The following is a 19,140-nucleotide window of genomic DNA, read 5'->3' on the forward strand; positions in this document are numbered from 1 at the left end:
TGAAGCCTTGCACCAGACCACTGAGCTTCACTAATGACACGCGGGTCGTCTTAAGGTTCTCCTTTCACTCAACGTCCCGTAGATGGAGGTAGAACAGCCGTTACATTAACAGCTGGCTTTGATTGGTCAAAGTACGGCCGTCTGCCTCCCTTCTCCTCCTCAGCGGACGAAAGTGAAACAGTATTTTATGGTCAAGCTGCTGCCGCTTCAAACTTACAATCAAAATAGTTCCTATTATGTGGTCTTCTATTTTGTAGCCCACCTGTGTCAAACTCATGGCCCAGGGGCCAAATCTAGCCCTTTGGAGCATCCAATTCGGCCCACAGGAGAACGTAAAAATGACAGAAAACTTGAATCATTGTATTAATGAAACTCAGCAATATTTGCACGGACTCTCTCAGTTTTCCCGGTGTTTATATTGCATGATTGCAGTCATTTTGAATGTTAAACAGTTGAAAAAACTCAAAATGTTTACAAAAACCTTAAATTTTCCTCAAATTATGACATGATATTTCCCATAATTATATAGAAATTGGTCACAAAATCTAGAAATTTAAAGTAAAGACCCTGTTAGGACTGATATTTATCACCTATTACTTAAATATGGTCGATTTTTTACATATTTTGTATTTTATGTATACGTTGAAGTGCAAACAAGGGCACAATAATGTTGAAATGTATTGTTTTAAAATCTGTGGCCCACTTGAAATCAAACTTCTCTGTATTGGCTCCTGAACTAAAATGAGTTTGACACCCCCTGTTGTAGCCGAAAAGGAAAGGTTTGTTGTGGGTTTTTTTGCCGCTAGACATGATACGTCACGTTCGCCCCCTGTCCAATCAGAAGCCTTCCCAACCCCCCAGACTTTAAGCGGAATTGAACAAAGTCAAATAAACCCGCTTTCCATGTAAAAATCACTTTGGAATTATTATTTTCATGTAAAATCGAAGAAGAACAATTTCATTCAGAATAATTTAATTCAGATCTAAAAACATCATGTAACCGTGGCCATTGTTGTACAAGTACTGCACTATTTTAAATTTGCTTGTGGGAACACTGAAAACCCTCATGGTTGTGTGAGACCATTAAAGTTTTATTAGTGCCGAATGACAGAAATGTGTTGGACCAATAAACATTCACTTTCTCCGTGTTTATTGTTCTTGAACATGAAGTCCTGCTGCCCTCGGATCATTCAGTCCTGACTGCTAACCTATGAATAAGGTCGGAAAAGGGGTTTGTAAATGAAATGACGTAATGCACAGAGTTCTTAAGAATATCAAACAAGGGAGATTTTGCTGTGAGGGATCCTGAGAAAGCTACACTTGCTTCCCCTCAACAGAACAATCCTGGGAAATGAAGGAATTTACTGCAGCTCACGCGATGACAGGCTGTGGGTTGGTAGGAAAAACATTTACGCCAATCCATTGAGCTGTTATCACTCATTATAATTATAGAGCCTGTTCAGCACTTTCCCAGCTTTAGATTTTTTTTTCTTTGCTGTCTATCCAGTGGCATCAGCTCACTCCAGCTTGCACTTCAGTCTGTGCTCCGTTTATCCACTAGGCTCTAAGTTACAGGCTGGAAACAAAGGAACTCTCCTCCTGGCCTCTTTTTTTGTCCCCTTCCTCTCTTTGGTGTTCACTTGTGTTGCTGAGGACTTGAAAATCCTGAGTGTGAGAAGGCTAACACTGGGTCACTGTGAGGAAAAGCCCAGAGGTAGATGTTTTCATGCGTCTGCAGCTCTTGATTCATATTTATATGCAAATAAGGTGCATGGCCTGATTTGAAAGAAAAACAGTTCTGTTTTCCAAGGATGAAATTAATGCTTGGGTCTAGAGCTGGGCGATACAGACCGAAACTCATATCTCAATATTTTTTTCTCAAAATGGCAACAATAGAAATCTTTATAATTTTAATTCAAATGATGCAAAATGCCACACAGGCTCATTTATGAACAAACAGCTGAACAAAATGTGCCACTTTTGGCTTTTTCTCCAGTAAGGGACAGCATGTGTGAGTGAGTTCTGTAGTGTGGATGTTTAGGGGAAGGTCTGTGTTAGGACGCACTCAGTAATCTATATATATATGTCATTTTCTATATTGCCAAAATTGAATACTCAATATATATTGAATCTCGATATATCTCCCAGCCCTACTTGGTACTTTTCTCAGTTTTTCCTTCTGCTGCTTTAGACTAACACCTCAGGATCTCAGTTATAAATTAGAATGATTTTATTCTGATATGAAACACATTTTATTAACTTTTTTTGACTGGGCTAACAAAAGAGCTCATCTTTAGACCAGTGGTACTCAAACCCTTTTTGGCTCTAGTACCCCCTTTCTCTTATTCCGTAATCTAAGTACCCCCTTTGTCTGACAACAACATTTTGCTCAAAATTCTATGAAAACAAATATAGATCATAATGATGGAACGAATGAGCGATAACACACATTTTAAAGGATCTCTTTTTGTAAATAAGTGGAATGAAACAGTATGTGGCGCAGCTGGTATGTGGCCACACTCGATCCCGTTCGATCTCGGAAGCTAAGCAGGTCTGTGCCTGCTCTTTTTTTCTCTGCCCGAAATCTGTGGCAATTTGATCTCAAGTGGGCCACAGCTTTCGGGCGGAGAAAAAAAGAGCAATTCCAACATAATTGTTCTCTATAGTTTGCACTTCCACGTATAACTGTAGAGTAATATGTAATTGCAGAAACTTTTTTCTCAACAATTTGCGGTTCCAAAAGTTTGACACATATAGATTAGATGATAAATCTACAGCCCCTTTTTTAACACTGTTTTTAGTTTTATCGAGGAAACATACATGAAAAAAATTCAAACAATAATTTAAAGCTGCTGGAGATGATTTTTTTATTAAATGAATCCATTGTTTAAGCCTCATTGGTCATTATTGGTCATCATTTAAAGACATTTAAAAAGTTGAAATTGCGGCTTGAAAGTTTGTTGTAATCTTCACCGTAAACACTCCAAATCCCACAATGCATAAGTCAACAAATGGAGTCGGGTGCATCGAGGAGTTTTCACTTTGTTCTGATATCACGGGGATTATAAACTCGAACAGAAATGGTATGAAGCAAAAATCTAACTTTTAAAGAGACATTAATACAGGCTAATTGAATTTGTTTATATTTTATTTTTTAAATGTGAAGGGATATAAGTGGAGAGAAGTGCTTTGTTATCGTTTGTGCACTGGTTTCCTCCCAGCCACACCTCTTTTTTCCATTGCGTCTCTTGGTGTGCGCCATCACCGCCTGCTTTGTCTTTATTTGCCTTGTCTGAAGAAGAAAAACCCCAAACACATTCACTGATGGATGCACTCTGTGGAGCCTGCGGTGGCCACTGATCACTCCCCTTGCCTGCTGTGAGCCTCATTTGCAGCAGTGTGTGAACGTACACAGATCCAGCCTGTGTTGCCTGTAATGACCCCATAATTACACAGAGGTGTGAGACCACCTGTGCGCGCGTGTGTGTGTGCGCACAAGGCTGTGACATGTGCATGCTGTGACACACATTTGTGTATATAATCGAATCCTCTGTGGTCCAGCTTTGTGCAGCTTTAATCATTTCTACTGATGACTGGATCCTCTGAAAATTGAAAACATCCTTTTTTTTTTTTTTTCCCACCAACCTTGTTATGAATTTGGCACAAGTGTTTTTATTATGAGATCACAAAAATGTGTTCTGCTCTGAATGAAGTTTTAGTGCTTAAAAAAAGCATTGCACTGGTCTGCTGGTCTTGTTATATTGGTCGTTGGCTACATAAAGGAACTGTGATGCAAACAGCAGATGCTTACTGTAATATTCAGCTAAAAAAGGGTTATATTAGTAGGAAAACTGATGATGCGTTTCATATTCGAAAATTCCTTCAGCCTGGACCCGGGTCGGGGTCAATTATTTTTGTAATCGATGTAATTGATAAGTATAATTGTAAATTTAAAAATCTGTTGCTGTTGTAATCGTAATGAAATTGTAATTGATTTTGAATAATTGACTTTATAATTGTAACTGCCATGAAAATTCTATAAAAATGGTCATTTATAATTTAACACAAAACTGGTGAACCATGTTACAGTTCTATGTACAGTTCTACACACATGTAGTGAACAATTAATAAAAAATATGTTTCATATCAAGCTTTCCCACATTTTACCATTTAAAAAAATTATTTGAGGGGTATAGTGACACAAAAAAGGCTCAGATGCCCACATCAAAAATAGTGTATTTTATTTAGTTTTGCACATATTAGTCTTTAACTACTGTTTACATTTATGTTTATATTTTTTCTCGTTGATTGTTATTATTTAATGTTTACATTGTTAGAGAGAGCACAGTTCACCAAGTCAAATTCCTCGTGTGTATAATATACATTACATGGCCAATAAAGTTGATTAGGTTATTTATTTCAGGCTCAGTAATTGTGATTAATTGTAATTGAACTTTATTAATAGAGAACGTAATTGTAATTAACTTTCGAGGATGAAAAAATTATCGTAATTTAATCGTAATAGGAAAAAATGCTGGGCACTGTAATCGGAATTGAGTTGTAATTGAACATGTGTAATTGAAAACGTAATTGCAACTGAAAAAGTGTAATTGTCCCCAAGCCTGGCCAGGAGTAATTTTCTCTGTTTTCATCTTTTAGTCGAGCCATCAAGACCAACCAGGACCTTCTCCCTCAGACCCCATGGACCAACATCCTGTATGATGACTTTTGGGGCACCCTGCTCACCCACAGTGGAAGCCACAAGTCCTTCCGACCTCTCTGCACGCTTTCCTTCCGCCTCAACTACACCCTCCACGGCCTGCGCCCCTGGGGTTACCACCTGCTGAACGTGGTGCTGCATGGCCTGGTCACCGCCCTGTTCTCGGCCCTCAGTCGCTCCCTGCTGGGGTCGGGGCTGTGGAGCCTGTTGGCGGGCCTTCTGTTCGCCTCCCACCCGGTGCACACTGAAGCCGTGGCGGGTGTGGTGGGGAGGGCGGACGTCGGTGCAGCTTTCTTTTTCTTGCTGTCCCTCCTCTGCTACGTCCGACACTGTGAACTCCGGAGAAACCCACACGGGAGCTTCCAGATCAGGCGCCACACGGGGGGCTCCAACACATGGTGCTGGGTGTGGATGCTGGCGAGTCTGTGGTGCGCTGTGGCCAGTATGCTGTGGAAGGAGCAAGGGGTAACGGTGCTGGCAATGTCGGCCATGTACGATCTCTTTGTGTTCCAGAGACTCCGCTTACGTCAGGCACTGCTCCTCCTAATCGGAAAGGTAAATGAAACAATGGTTCTGTAATACAGGGGTTCTCAACATTGGGGTCGGGAGACACTGGGAGGGAGTTGCTAGATGCCTTTAAGAAACAGAATATGTTTTGAACAACTTAAACCCATATTTGCCTATTTATTACCCTTTTCCTGCAACTACACCAAACTTGCCATATTTTAACCCATTTTATCACTTTTTTTTCTTGCCATATTTGTGCCCTTTTTAATGCATTTTTGCTACATTACTCCAATTTCTGCCACTTCATCACATTTCAATGCCATTTCTGCACACTTTTTCCCACTTTCAAGAAATTTTCGACACTTATAAACCCTTTTCACTATTTTTCCCGCCAAGTGTCACATATTTTTGCCATTTATTGTCACTTTTAACCTCTTTTCACCATAGTTGATGTTTAATTTTGCCAATATAACCACATTCATGATTTCCCATGCCCATTATATGCCAGTTTAAACTAATTGTTCTTACTTTTAAGACAATATTGACACTTTAACCACTATTTCTTTCTGTTTTTGCCCACTCTAATTTGCAACTTTTGACACATTTCACCACCTTTTCTACTATTTTTGGTCACTTTTAACACATTTTATTTCTGATTAAAACAATGATTTGCATGTTTAAGATGGCTATACTATGGCCCAAAACTAAAGTTGCTGAAATGACAGATATTATTCATATCAATGAATAAATGTGGTTATCACAGATTCATAGAACAATGGACCATCATTTTGCTGACTTTATGGATGGACCCCAAAAATCTCTCCCCTTTATTCCCACTTATAGATGGCCCTGTCTCCACATGACTGTTTTTCAATGTTTATGTCTGTGTTCAACCACCTTCAGGTACAATCGGGGTCACCGGTCTTGGGCGCCTTTATTTAGGGGGTCGCAGGCTGAAAAGGTTGAGAACCATATATTAAATTGAGCACCTTGGCATCCCTTGCATATCCAATGTCCTCTTCCTCTCCTCAACGACAACCTAGTTAGCAAGTTCTAACTACTTGATGATGGTGATTAGGATTTGTGTAGCTTTGAATATGTGTGTATAGTGTGTTTACTTCTCATCAGGAGCGTAATTGGGAAAGTTGTTTGCTTGTGCTGAGCCTCCAGTCACTGCATAAAGAATGAGCTTTTATCATTCGGTTCTGGAAACAGGAAAATAATGGATGTCGAGGGGAAGCTTTACGCCTTCTTACATTGCTGCAACCTACTTCAATTAGCAACACTAAACAGATGCAGGAAAACTTTAATGAGGAATTCTGCCTGGTGGTGTTTTTGTGCTTTCAGGGAAACCAACAATAGGAATAAGCAATTTTCTTTGCGTGGCTTAGTTTCTCAATTTAAAGCTTGGGGAAGTAGGTGCAAGATAATCTAAAATCCAGCCTCAGGTGCATATTTTGGGTCACTTGTTTGGAAACGTGTGCACCAAATGTGAACCCCCAAAAAAAGCAACGCCACTAGCCTTTCTTGCTGAGAGACGTCTGCAGGGCTACCTTCCACTAGTCCTCAGGAGGACAACCTTGACGCAGTGACTCATCCGATTATAAGATTCTGCCTCAAACCACACTCCACATCTGATTAGAGGAACTGCTCAGAGCCACTGTGATGGTCCTCATAAAAAGTTTTAGTAGTTCAATAAAAAGTCCCCTTGGGTTTGCTGAGAAAGGACAGTCTGGCTTTGAATGCTTCTCTGTGTGCAGCAGGGTCTTTATTTAGTAGCCTTTCCATGTGGAAACTTCTATGAATACCCCTGCTGGCCTGGACGTCATGCATGTCCCTTGTTTTGCTTTGTACGAACTTCTTGCTCTTTGCAAATTTGTGCAATCAAATTGAGAAAACAAAAAGTAATTAGCTGAAGGCATGAGAGGCTTGACGATAGCTACCTGTGAGGAAACTTTTGCAGAAGTAGCTTTTGGCAGAAACACCACTATTATTAAAGGTTTTGTTGTGAGTGGCCACATGAGAACTGTGAGGGAAGCGTGTGTTGGTAACTGGAGGCTTTTTGTGTTATTTCTCTGCTTGGCAACAGTGAATGAGGTGAGCTGGATGTTTGTGTGCGATAATGGACGTGCGCTCACAGCCAGCTGACCATGGCGGATACAAAACAGCACCTGTCTGTCAAATTGTACTCAGTCATCCAGAAAATCTGCAGAGGTAAGCAAGTCGTTGGCAGATGATGGATACAGAGGAAAGACCAGAATGTAGAAAAGTTATGATTTAATAACCAAGTTCCTTAAATGCAGTTATTCTGCATGCTTGTCAGGTCCTTTTAGGTAGTCAAGGTCCCATAGATTTTACACAATGTATGAAGGAGCCAGATTTGTGGGCTCAACGTCCTTCTATGCCGACACAATAACCCCATTTTTCATAACTTTCTGGCCATGTGCACAATTTTTCTTTTCTTTTTCATGCTCAGTAATTTGTGTTCTGTAAGTTGCATATCAGGCAGATTTCACCATTTTAAAATTCATAGTGAAAACATTTTCAATAACACTTTACTTGAAGTTTTTCAGTATCTATCAGCATGAATAAGGTGTCATGAAGGCTGTCAATAAGTTTTGGTCGCTAAATGATGACACCTTTGGAGCTGTGTTGGCATTTTTGTGGTTAGATGGAGGGATCTAGTTAGGGTTAGGATAACTTAGGGTTAGGGGTTAGGTAAAGAACTACTTGGGTTAGGGGTTTGGGTAACAATGGGTTAGTTAGGGGTTAGGTAAGGAACTATTAGGGTTAGGGGTTCGGGTAACGATGGGTTAGGTTTAGGGGTTAGCTTAGGAACTATAAGGGTTAGGGTTAGGGGTTAGGTAAGAAACTACTTGGGTTAGGGGTTTGGGTAACGATGGGTTAGTTAGGGGTTAGGTAAGGAACTATTAGGGTTAGGGGTTCGGGTAACGATGGGTTAGGAGTTAGGTAAGGAACTATAAGGGTTAGGGTAACAACCAACACTTAATGACAGCCTTCATGACATTATTCATAGTAATGACAGAAAGACAGCGTAATGTCAGCCTTTTGTATATCAAACTTCAAGTAACGTGTTACTGAAAATGTTTTCATTGTGGATTTTAAAAGGGTGAAATCTGTGTGATATGCAACACGCTGAACACAAATTACTGAGCATGATGAAGGAATTAAAAGCCATAGATGCTAATCACAGGTGTCATCAGCGTGATATCAGACTTATGTATATAACAGTATCATGAGGATGCCATCAGCAGCCTCCACCTCTCTGTCCAGACACAATAGCCCTGTCTAACATGGCTGTGCCAACCCGACAGCTCCCAGTGCCAATCCCCTCCACCCCCTCATTGCTTCCCGCCACTGTCAGCACATCTGGCCCGTTTATCACCCTGGTAATGCCCTCATCTACGGCCACAGTCACGGTTATCTTGGCAGGGAACTTGTTAAAGGGCAGGGCCTGCCACGAGGGCAATCATTTCCTCGACTATGAGCCAGACGTCTCTTGGATGCATAAGAAAGCAAAAGAGAGGACAAACTAAAGACAAGGAAACTATGCTTTCAGTTCTTGTTTTTTATCTATTCACAGACTCACACTGCACGATGCACTCTGAAGAACAAACCTACTGTTTTTTATTCTGCATGAAATAGAAAAGAGTTCAAAGATGTACTGAGGCAAACCATGCAGCTGATTTTGTTTCTAGAGCTACAATTCGTTACAGGGTGTGCCCACAGCAGACACCAATAGTAGGAAAATGAAAATCCACACAACCTGTCCTATTTCTTTTGCAATCTGATCAAAATGAGATTCCAAATGAGACAAGGTGTGAAACTGGGGGAGGTTTAATAGTGACAGATGGAGACAAAGGAAAGTGCGGCATCTGCAGCGGTCTGTTGGGATAATGAAACAAGCTTGAAATTCCAGGTGAATATGTTGGTTGTTGAACAGTTGGTTGTTTTAGAAGCAAGAAAACCATCTTTTTAATAAAAGAAGGATTTAAGCAGATGGTAAGATCTCTTGACAAAGCCTCAATTGGGACAAATTTCCCCCATCATTTTTCTCTCTCTCTGTTTATCTAAGCCAGTGTTGGACTGGTTGTTGGGGTCTCTGCCAGCCACTTTTCCCCTAGTAGATTCCCAGTTTTAAAATTCACACTTTAAGGTGGCAAGTACACCATCTTTAAAGATTTCACGGACCACATGGATTTTGTTGGAATCTTTAATTCTCTTAATAAGCCAGCTTTCAAAAATTATTAAAAAAAAAATTGAGCCAAATAAAAGACGACAGGGAGCGATTATGCGGCACAACTTGGTAACAGGTCAAATGCAAACCGCTAATGACACCACAAGATCCCTCTATTGTCCATCACCAGTCATTTGTCTCAATGAGCGCTGCAGACACACAGATTAAGTTGAATGTAACCAGCTGACAGCTTGATGAATGCTCCACCAATTATCCCCATGCAGTAGCATTCAATTAGGGTTTCCCCTGTGTGCATGCCGCCCAGTTATCATGAATTCCTATCTATAGCTGCAAGCTAAACTTTGTTAGTGTCAATGTTGAGATCTTTCTCTTCTTGAAAGCTTTCCTACATTTTCAAACCTGGAAAAGGGCCTTTGATTTCTTGCAATTTTTATGCACTTGTCATATATCTCAATGTTGGCTGATATTATACCAACTTTAGTTTTTCACTTAACTCACTCACTGCCATTGACTTAAAACTACGCCATTTCAAATCCAAACGCTCGCTGCCATTGACGTAAAAATAAGTCAATTGTGTTTTTCAACGGGGGACAGTGTGATGGAGTTTTCTTATGAATATCAAGCTTGTACTATGATGTAGTGACCAACTGGTGCCATGTAGGTGGCAGCAACGCACCTTTGGATGAGAGGTTTGCCATGATTATTACCATCTCTGGGAAGGGAGAAGCCAGAGACGAGGCAGAAAATGGCACTACAAGGGAAGATTGTGAAGCTCCCAGCACCTCACAGCAGTGCACACTCGACCAGAGCATGTGTGGAACTAAGTGGACTATTGAGAGTGTCGCAATCATGAGCGAAATTGATCAACAAAACGGGGCAAGCAGTGAGTCTGGGCATCTCCGGGAGTAGGAGGAAGTTGCGTGTGTGGAGAATGAGGGGGAGAGACTTGGAGGAAGGCCAAAATACAGTAAGAAAACATTCAATTCTGACCCAGATAGCAAAATAATACTAATTTTGCCATCAAATGAAACCAATGTTGAGGTGTTCCAAAAGCAAGAAAAAAAAATCCTCAGTCACTGACAAGGTTTTTCAGCAAAAGTATTTTTTTCTCAGCTTGCCTCTAAATTCAACTGCTGATTACGGAAGAAAGAAACAAGCTAGAAACAAAATTATTTTTTTGATGAAAGTAGAGAGACTAATCTTTCAGAATCTGGTTTCAGATTTTAGATTGTCATAGTACAAAATATTCTGTCAAAATGCACTAAAATGGCTGGCATTGAGGGAGGTAGCCATTCTGAAAATGGCTGGTAGTGAAACTTTTGTGTGTATTGTTATTTTAACAATATTTGAGAGAAATTGGCCTTTTTTCATAGAAAAAGTTCATGCAGTTCATGAAAAATGGAAGCAAAAGCAACAAAACCATCATCCTTGCTACCAGTGACAGAAATGACTGAACGTTTGCTCTGAGGTGTAACAAGGCACCTTAAAACAAAAAAGGAAAAACCCTACCTTAGGTCTGTCTCAGCCTGTATGTGATTACAACAATGAGTGGAAACTTCACTGAGAATCAGAAGGACGCGAAAGCTGGAATAACTGCAATTTCACTCATCATACGAGAAGTTGCAGCAATGTGTCCAAATCACTGATCACTATTGAAAAGAAAAACTGTATGGGTAAGATAAGCTACCGGTGAAAAATGGCAACAATAAATAAAAAGAACACATTAAAAAAGACCGAGAGTTCAACCCCGATCTTCCAGTCCATATAAAACTATTTGGAAATCCTTTTCTGAAAAACCTGATTATTGTCACAAACAGGTTATTATTATTCTGCTGTAAGTCCATGATCTTATTTTAATAAGTCACTGCGATTTGTTAAGTGTTTGCCTGTGATCCGTGTCATGGCGTCCAGTCATCCTCCCACAAGTTTTGTCATAAGTACTCCCAGCTCGTCTTTAAGGGGATCCTGAGTTGTTAAGTGTGTCCTCAGCTGACTCTCAGGTCTATTCTCAGTTGGTTATACGTGTACTTTTTTAAAGCAATGAGTTTAATGCAAGATGCCATCACATAAATAATCAAATTTAAAGCCAGTGCCAAATGTTGTGTTTTATTGCATGAAATAACAATTACAAATTTCTAATCATTTGTATTTCTAATAATGAAATTATTAGAAAGCTAGCATTCATTATTCATAATAGTGAATGCTAGCTTGAGTTATGTCCAGCACACATTTAGGTCTCAATTTACACTCATACAAACAACAGCCAGCAAAGAAACTACCTGTATCCTGTTGCTTGAAAAATAAAAATAGTACCCACAGATGCAAAACAACCTTAATAGGTCCTTTAGGAAGTACGGCAATAGCTTCAATTTTTTTTTATTGATTAGATCCCTAAAAATGCTTGATAACAGATTTTTTAAAAAGGAGTTTAACGACTATATATATATATATATATATATAAATATATCAGATATTTCTACGTGCTGCCGCTGAACTCAGTTGAACTCGGAGATCGGAATTTTCAACTCGGAAATGCCAAGTTCCAAGTTGCCTGGAACGCAGAATTATATGTTATTCAGTCAACTCGCTTGTTGGTTGGAAACATTCTGTTCAACGTCACTAATCAGAGGGTCATGAGTTTGGAGTCATTGGCTTTTACCCCACACACACACACACACACACACACACACACACACACACACACACACACACACACACACACACACACACACACACACACACACACACACACACACACACACACACACACACACACACACACACACACACACACACACACACACACACACACACACACGCGAGGAGTTTTGGTCGTAAATACTGAACTTGACGCGTCTCGGAGTCAATTATCGAGAAAGAAAGAAAAAAAAAAATCACTTAATCCACCTCCGACCACAGGAGAATCTTATAAGACAATCTTAAAAAAGAATCTGGTGTTTGCCGTTCTTGGTCGGGAAGGGGGAAAAATCAGGACAAAAACAGCGCAATTATGTATGTGCGTGTATCCCAGTTAAGCCAACACCTCTACTACACTGGGGCCATTAAACCATTCCTAAAACTCTGGTTTTGTTGCTGGAATAGGCCCATACGCTTACAGTTTCCATGATGGGGTGGAAATTGTCTTCAGTGAGGCTTAGATGGTTACTTGTGTCAGAAACATCCGTTTGAATTGCAGGTTTGATGGTGTTCTATCAGATCAACTTTTTTTGGCCAGTTTAACTTCCCGTAAAGTTATAGCAATGTTATGGCTCATTGTTGTGTTTGCATGTATGGATTTATTTTGACATCCCTGCATAATTTTAATTTTAATTTTTTCCCCCAGCATAATTCTAACATACAGGATTTTGAATTACCTCACATGGTATCCCCCCCCAAGATCAGCTATCATTGTAAATAGCGTGCAAGGGTCTAATGTCGTATTAAGGTCCCTGTGCCAGGGGCTTTCTTGGAGTGAATTCGGGTAATTGGGTCAATCCATCAAAGTCTTCCCTTTCAGTGGCAACATTGCTTTCGGATGACTTGGATGAGTTGCGCCAAGTCAGAGCAATCCCAGAGACCATTAATGTCTTAGAAAAAGATCTGGATCTGTGCCTCATTGTAGCTTTCATCCCTATGTCAATGGTAACGTGTCAAACACTGGTGCTGTTAGACGTGAGTGATACAAACACACCGTGTGTGTGTGTGTGGCTTTCAAAGCCTTACCAAGCCCATGTCACTGAGAAGGAATTGCTAAATGTGGTGTTGAATCTGGACCACGTCAGTCATTCTAAAAAAGCAATAACCAAATGTGAATCATCTAGAAAATGATATTTTTAAATAAATTCGATAATCAATGGGTTTAAAATACCAAAAATACTTGGCCATTTTCTCATTAGCCCTTTTCAAACCATAGAAAATAAAACTTTCAACTAAACTGTCAATTTAGTTTAGAGTTAGAGGTCAGGAGTTGATGATAATTTCAAATAGGTGCGACTATGATTGTTTATCGTACCTTATTGGTGCATTTAGGACTTCATCCCTGCATCTATCAAACCAATCCTTACTCCTAATTCTGGTCAGCAGCCCTGGAGTATTTCCCAGCTGTCTCAACCACTGTTTCCTGGAGAGGATCCATCACTGGTCCTTGGTGCCAGTGCTGGAGCTTTCCTATGTCTCCTCAGATATTTAAAAGCTCTAGAACTAAGCCTCTCTTTGGTGTAAGAGCCACACCAGAGCATCATCATGACCTTGAGGCTCCTAATATCCAAAGTGAGAGATCTGTTAAAGGAGAAAATGTACCTTTTAAAGCAGCGGGGCCACAAACAATGTGATTTTCTGATCTGAGAATCGCAGGATCAACATTTATGTCAGCATTTAGAATTATGATTGATGAGCAGTCATCGAGGGTTTCTGTTTTTGTGTTGGTTTTGTATGTTGCATAAGTCATTTTGTGTATAAAAATAAATAAAAAAATTTTAAACAAAAATAAAAAAGTCAATCAAAACATAGAAAAGTTATTTTGTGTATAAACAAAAGTTTTAAAAATAAGAAAATTACATAAATAAAAGTAATTTGTGTATATTTGTTATTGAATGTGTTTTTAGATTAAAAATATAATTTTTGTTGCCCTTTTGTATTTTTTTTTATTGGTTTTTTGGAGTAATTTTGTGTATTTTTGTTATTTTCTGCTTTTTCTTCTGGGGCCACACCAAAGAAAACAGTGCCGCATGTGGCCCCCAGGCCACCAGTTGCGTATGTCTGCTTTAGAGCATGAAAGCCGGTACACTTAGACAGGTCACTGGTCTAAAACAAAAAGTTGGGCGATTACATTCTCGCAATGGAACCAACACTCATCAGCAGCACTTTTCATTACCGTACTTTGAGGGCCAATAGCGTTGTGTAAGAGATGATTAGAAGCTAAAAAGATTTTGTGTGTGACATCAAGATGAATGAATTAATTAATTCAAAGACAAAAGGGGGAAATTAACGGAAAGAGAATTTCAAGTTGTGGTGGAAAAGCCATATTAAATGACTTTAAATTTCCAAATAAAAATCCAAACCCAAGCATTAGGTTCAAACATTTGGAGCAAGCAGGAGGCTACATTTGACAGTTGGCTCCGGATTACGCCAGCCATGAATCCACAGATTTCACGAGGGCTAATCATTCATAGTGAAAACTGGTTCCCAAGAATTTCATTTCGACAGCTGCAAGACTGAGAATGATGAAATGTAAAAAATCTAAATCCCTTTTGAAACCTTTAAAAGCTTTGGATGAGTTTTTTTTTAGTGACGCACTCTTCATTTTTCCACTGATAATAATAATAATATCATAATGTGGAGATTGATATAAATTTGCGGTTTAATATCTTCTAGAAGTATATTAATATACTTCTAGAAGTTTATAAACTTCGCGGTCATGAACAGAAATTGTCTCACACATTGACCAGAGAACTCAAATTATTAAAGTTTAAGATAGGATCATTGGATTCCATTGGTTTAGAGATGATTTACAAAAGGGACTTGGCAAATTTTGCAAGACACGCTCTTTTCTCACACAAAATCTCAAATGTGGGTTCCATTTAAACTTAATGTGTTTCATGAGTCTCCGCTCCCATAACCCCTAACCTGCTCTTTAATATGATGTTCACACAATTTTATCATCATCTCCAAAAATATTGCCTCGCACTCATTGATTTAAAAAAAAAAAAAAACATATATATATAATTTTATGTCTTAATTGGTCTATATTAAAAAGTTCTATTGCAAAAGCAGATAACTCAGTTTTCATACATTTTCAAAAAATGAGTTTTTCCTAATTTAGTTTAGGTGACATGAGTCAAGTCAAAGTTGAGTGACTTTTGAAAGTTGATATCCTTTTAAAATTATGAAAAAAAGAAAAGAAGTGATTTTGGCAATAAAACTATGAAATCTGTTAAATATAAGTCCATTTCCAATGGTTTGCATTTTGTAATGCTAAATGTATGAATGCCTAAACAAACTCTGAATTTATTTTCAAAAGTTATTATTATTTCAACTTTGTAGCCCAAAGTCTAAAGTTTAAGGTATTGACATGACAGTCCTCCTTAAAATATGGCAGAGTCCTTATTATGCTAATAAATCAGGATTAGTATCAATGTCAAATCTACTGTTGATTATCTAAAACATTATTTTTTTTACTGACAAAACAAGTAAACATTGTTAGAGAACTGTAATCAAGTCCATTTGCCCAGTATTGATCAGTATTACCATGAACCACATGACTGAGAAGCTTCTCGCCTTATTACAACTCATTACTTTTCCTCTTAAAGCTCGACTTATCAGAGGATCAATACATACGCAGACTAATAAATATATTTAAAAGCCTTTGAGAGCAATTAGTGGCAGCTTCTGTGAAGCGAATGACCGAGTTGTTAGGAAAGAAACGCTGCCTTATAGAAGATCTATTTTCAATTGACCTTTAAAGACTCCACTTAGTGAAGGCTGCAAAGGTCAAACCTGACTTCAGCACTATTGGATTGAACATTTTACCTTCTTAAATTATCCCTAATCTCATCAATTAAAAGAACTAATTTAAAATCCAGCTATAAAAATAGTCATTTGTTCTGAGGTTTTGTGCTTTAAACTGCTCATATATCACATGCAAGCAAAGCCAGCTCTGTTCTCTGCAAAAGTTGTGTGTGTGTGTGTGTGTGTGTGTGTGTGTGTGATTGTGATTGATTGGAAAGTTAATTAAGGAAAAAATTGGGAAGCCACAAGGCATTAAGAAGCAGAATGGACCGTATTCGCTCAAATACAGACTACTCGTGTTGGCTTTGGCTAATCCTCTAAAACCAAGCACCATTGGGTTTTTTTTAGAAATGTTCCTACCATGAGATCCAATCAATCCATCAATAAACGCATTGATTCTTCTCGTGTGTAAAATGCTCTGTTATCCTCAATATAACCCTCTTTTCTGTACATCAATCAATATCAATTTTTTTTCTCCACACATTCAGTTCTTATTGAGTTTCTCCAAAACAATGAAGCACTTAAAGAGTACCTACTGAATAAATATGCATTTGGATATTAATAGTGCTGTTTATTAATCCTAGTCCCACTCTTTACATTTTAGTAAAAGTATGTTAATTGTACGTATTTAACTGTAAAATGTCCGATATACTGGTTTCTAAGGGTTGAACGTGAGCTATTACAATTTAATTTTACTATTGGCTGAAACTGATTCTTTAAGATTGCCCTGCATCATCAACTTTGATCGTTAGCCCCGCCCCTCCCATAAAAGCTGAGAAGAGGGAGGAGGGTTCCCTCCAATCACAGCCCTCAGGAAGCATTGATTGACAGCCAATGAGGAAGTCCACTGTGTTTTGTGTGCGGTGTTTTTGACTCTGTGCTTTTTACAAAGAGCAGATTCTGAGCGTATTCCCGTCTGTCTCAGCGTGAGCGCGGACGTGTGTGTCCGTCTTATTGCTATGTGCGCGTGGTGGTGGGAGACCAGGGCTGTTTGCCCCTGAGTGGTGTCTGTAAGGCTGTGTCTGTAGTTGTAGTGACACATTTTAGCTTATAAACTTGCCATGTGTGTGTATGTGTACAGACACATCATTGTGTGTGTTACCGTCTGTCTCTGCGTACTGCGGTGTGGGCTGACAGAGTGGGCGTGTCTTAATGCTACAGCAGTAACGTCCATAATCATGGCATTTTTTGAATTTCCCTCCTAGTGGCAGGTCAGCAGAAAGCAGGGGTTTAGTTACACGTACTCCTGCGCTCACTTCTCCAGAAAACATGCTTACAGTCTTGGAGACATCATCAACTTCCTTTGAGCTGAAGTGAGTAGGTCAGGCGAGTTAATACTAAACCTCTTATTGTTACCTTAGTGTGAGTTTTTAAAGGATTAGATGGTTTTGCTCCATGGACTCAAAAACTGACCCACGTTCAACATTTCTGCTTGTGGACAGTCGTGGGGAAGATACATTAGTTCAGGAATGGGCTATACGGCCATATCTAAATGTTTTGAAGTTCCAGAGACTACAGTGCAAAATATTCTATCTATATATCTTAGAGGACAAAGTTGGAACCTGTGCTGGCCATGAGAGTAGTGAGAAGGTAAAAGGAATCCATGGCTATCCTGTTGAATCTGGGCTCTACTGGTGGCAACATCTCAAGCAAGAAGGTCCAACAGACATTATTACCCTTGGAAATGCGCAAAATCTAAATAGCGCAATAAAAACTGTTGATGGGAACACCTGAAGTTTTAAAAAACACTCAAATATAGCTCAAAAGTTTAATGCTTTCATGAGGAGTTTCAGGTGTTTTGATATTGAAATGTGTTGCAAAAGTGCTAGGGAAACACTTTTTACACAAATACACGTCACAGAACGTGACGTACATTGTCACATGACGTGAGGTACTTGTTTGGCCACATTGTTGTATTGTTCATTTGGTGTAAAAAGGAGAGACCTTCAATCCTAAGTCTAAATACACATCCTCACTGTCAAATATTTTGGTGGCAACCTAATGCTTTGGGGTGTTTTTAGGCCAACAGACTAGAGACTTAATCACAGGAAATGGCTACATTCCTAACAACAATTCCTAACAACATTATAGGGATGTAACGATTAATCGTAAGGCAGTTAAAAATCGATTCATAGGTATCACGGTTGATATCTATTTTCTGAAAATTGAATCGCAGTACTTTTTTTAACCAGCAGAGGGCAAGTGTACAAGTGTAGGCGGCGGGCGGAGTCTGCTAATACTTTCTTTCTGGCTGCCTTCTACTCTTAAATATGTTAATAAATGATTCATTACCCCGTTAGCACTGAAAGAATATCTGTAATATTACTTGAATATCTGTAAAAGTCACGTTTTTCTATTAGCTCTGTCTGCTAGCATAGCTTCTCTTCTTCACTGCAAGAATTTCTGCATGCCAACCGACCACTGTGTTACCAGCGCCCTCTGCTGGTCCAAACAAATATGACGTAAATCAGTGTAATCACGGTTTTTTTTTTTTTAAAGTCCAATTGTTAAGGCACAAAATACATTTTCAGTTGCTCTTTTAAAAAGAAAAAGAACTATTATGCAGTTTTGCATTGTTTATTATAGAACCAGAATTTAAATTAATAGGCTTCATTTTCATTTGTATTATTCCTTTATTTATTTCATTCAAGATTTATTTTTAGTTAAATTGCATTGTTTTGAATAGTTTATCAAGGGATTCTTTTGACAATGAAATATAAAAGGAAAATAATACAGTATTTTCTATTTTTTTTTTCCCCAAAAAATAATTTGTCTACATTCCCATTTTGTAAAATAAATCGTGAGAGAATCGTATCGTGAACCCAGTATCGTGAATCGAATCGTATCGGGAGTTGAGTGAATCGTTACATCCCTACAACATTATCATCAGGCAGTTTGCGGAGGAACTTGACATTGGTCACCAGTGGACATGTCAGCACAACAACGACCCAGAACACAACGTAAAGGTGAAGAAGAAATGGTTAACGGACAAAAACATTAGTCCAGACCTGAATCTAATTGAGAATCTGTGTAAGTAGCTAAATATCAGGGTGAAGGACTGAAATAGCTGGAGTTCATCACTACACATGAATGGGCAAAAATACCAGTAAAAAAAAAAAAAAAAGCTGCTTCGCAATCTTAGGAAACATTTGATTGCTGTAGTAGCCAATAAAGGATATTCTATTTA

General features: G+C 38.9%; 1 protein-coding gene across 1 annotated transcript in view; it reads left to right on the forward strand.

The window, feature by feature from the left end:
- Positions 1-19,140, forward strand: part of tmtc2a (transmembrane O-mannosyltransferase targeting cadherins 2a) — a 76,663-nt gene that overhangs the window by 29,768 nt on the left and 27,755 nt on the right. The window contains exon 2 of the mRNA XM_028451520.1: positions 4,660-5,275. Coding sequence (XP_028307321.1) covers positions 4,660-5,275 — 616 coding nt within the window. The remainder of the gene's footprint in view (positions 1-4,659; positions 5,276-19,140) is intronic.

Source organism: Gouania willdenowi, chromosome 6 (assembly GCF_900634775.1).
Source record: "Gouania willdenowi chromosome 6, fGouWil2.1, whole genome shotgun sequence".
Lineage (NCBI taxonomy): Eukaryota > Metazoa > Chordata > Actinopteri > Blenniiformes > Gobiesocidae > Gouania > Gouania willdenowi.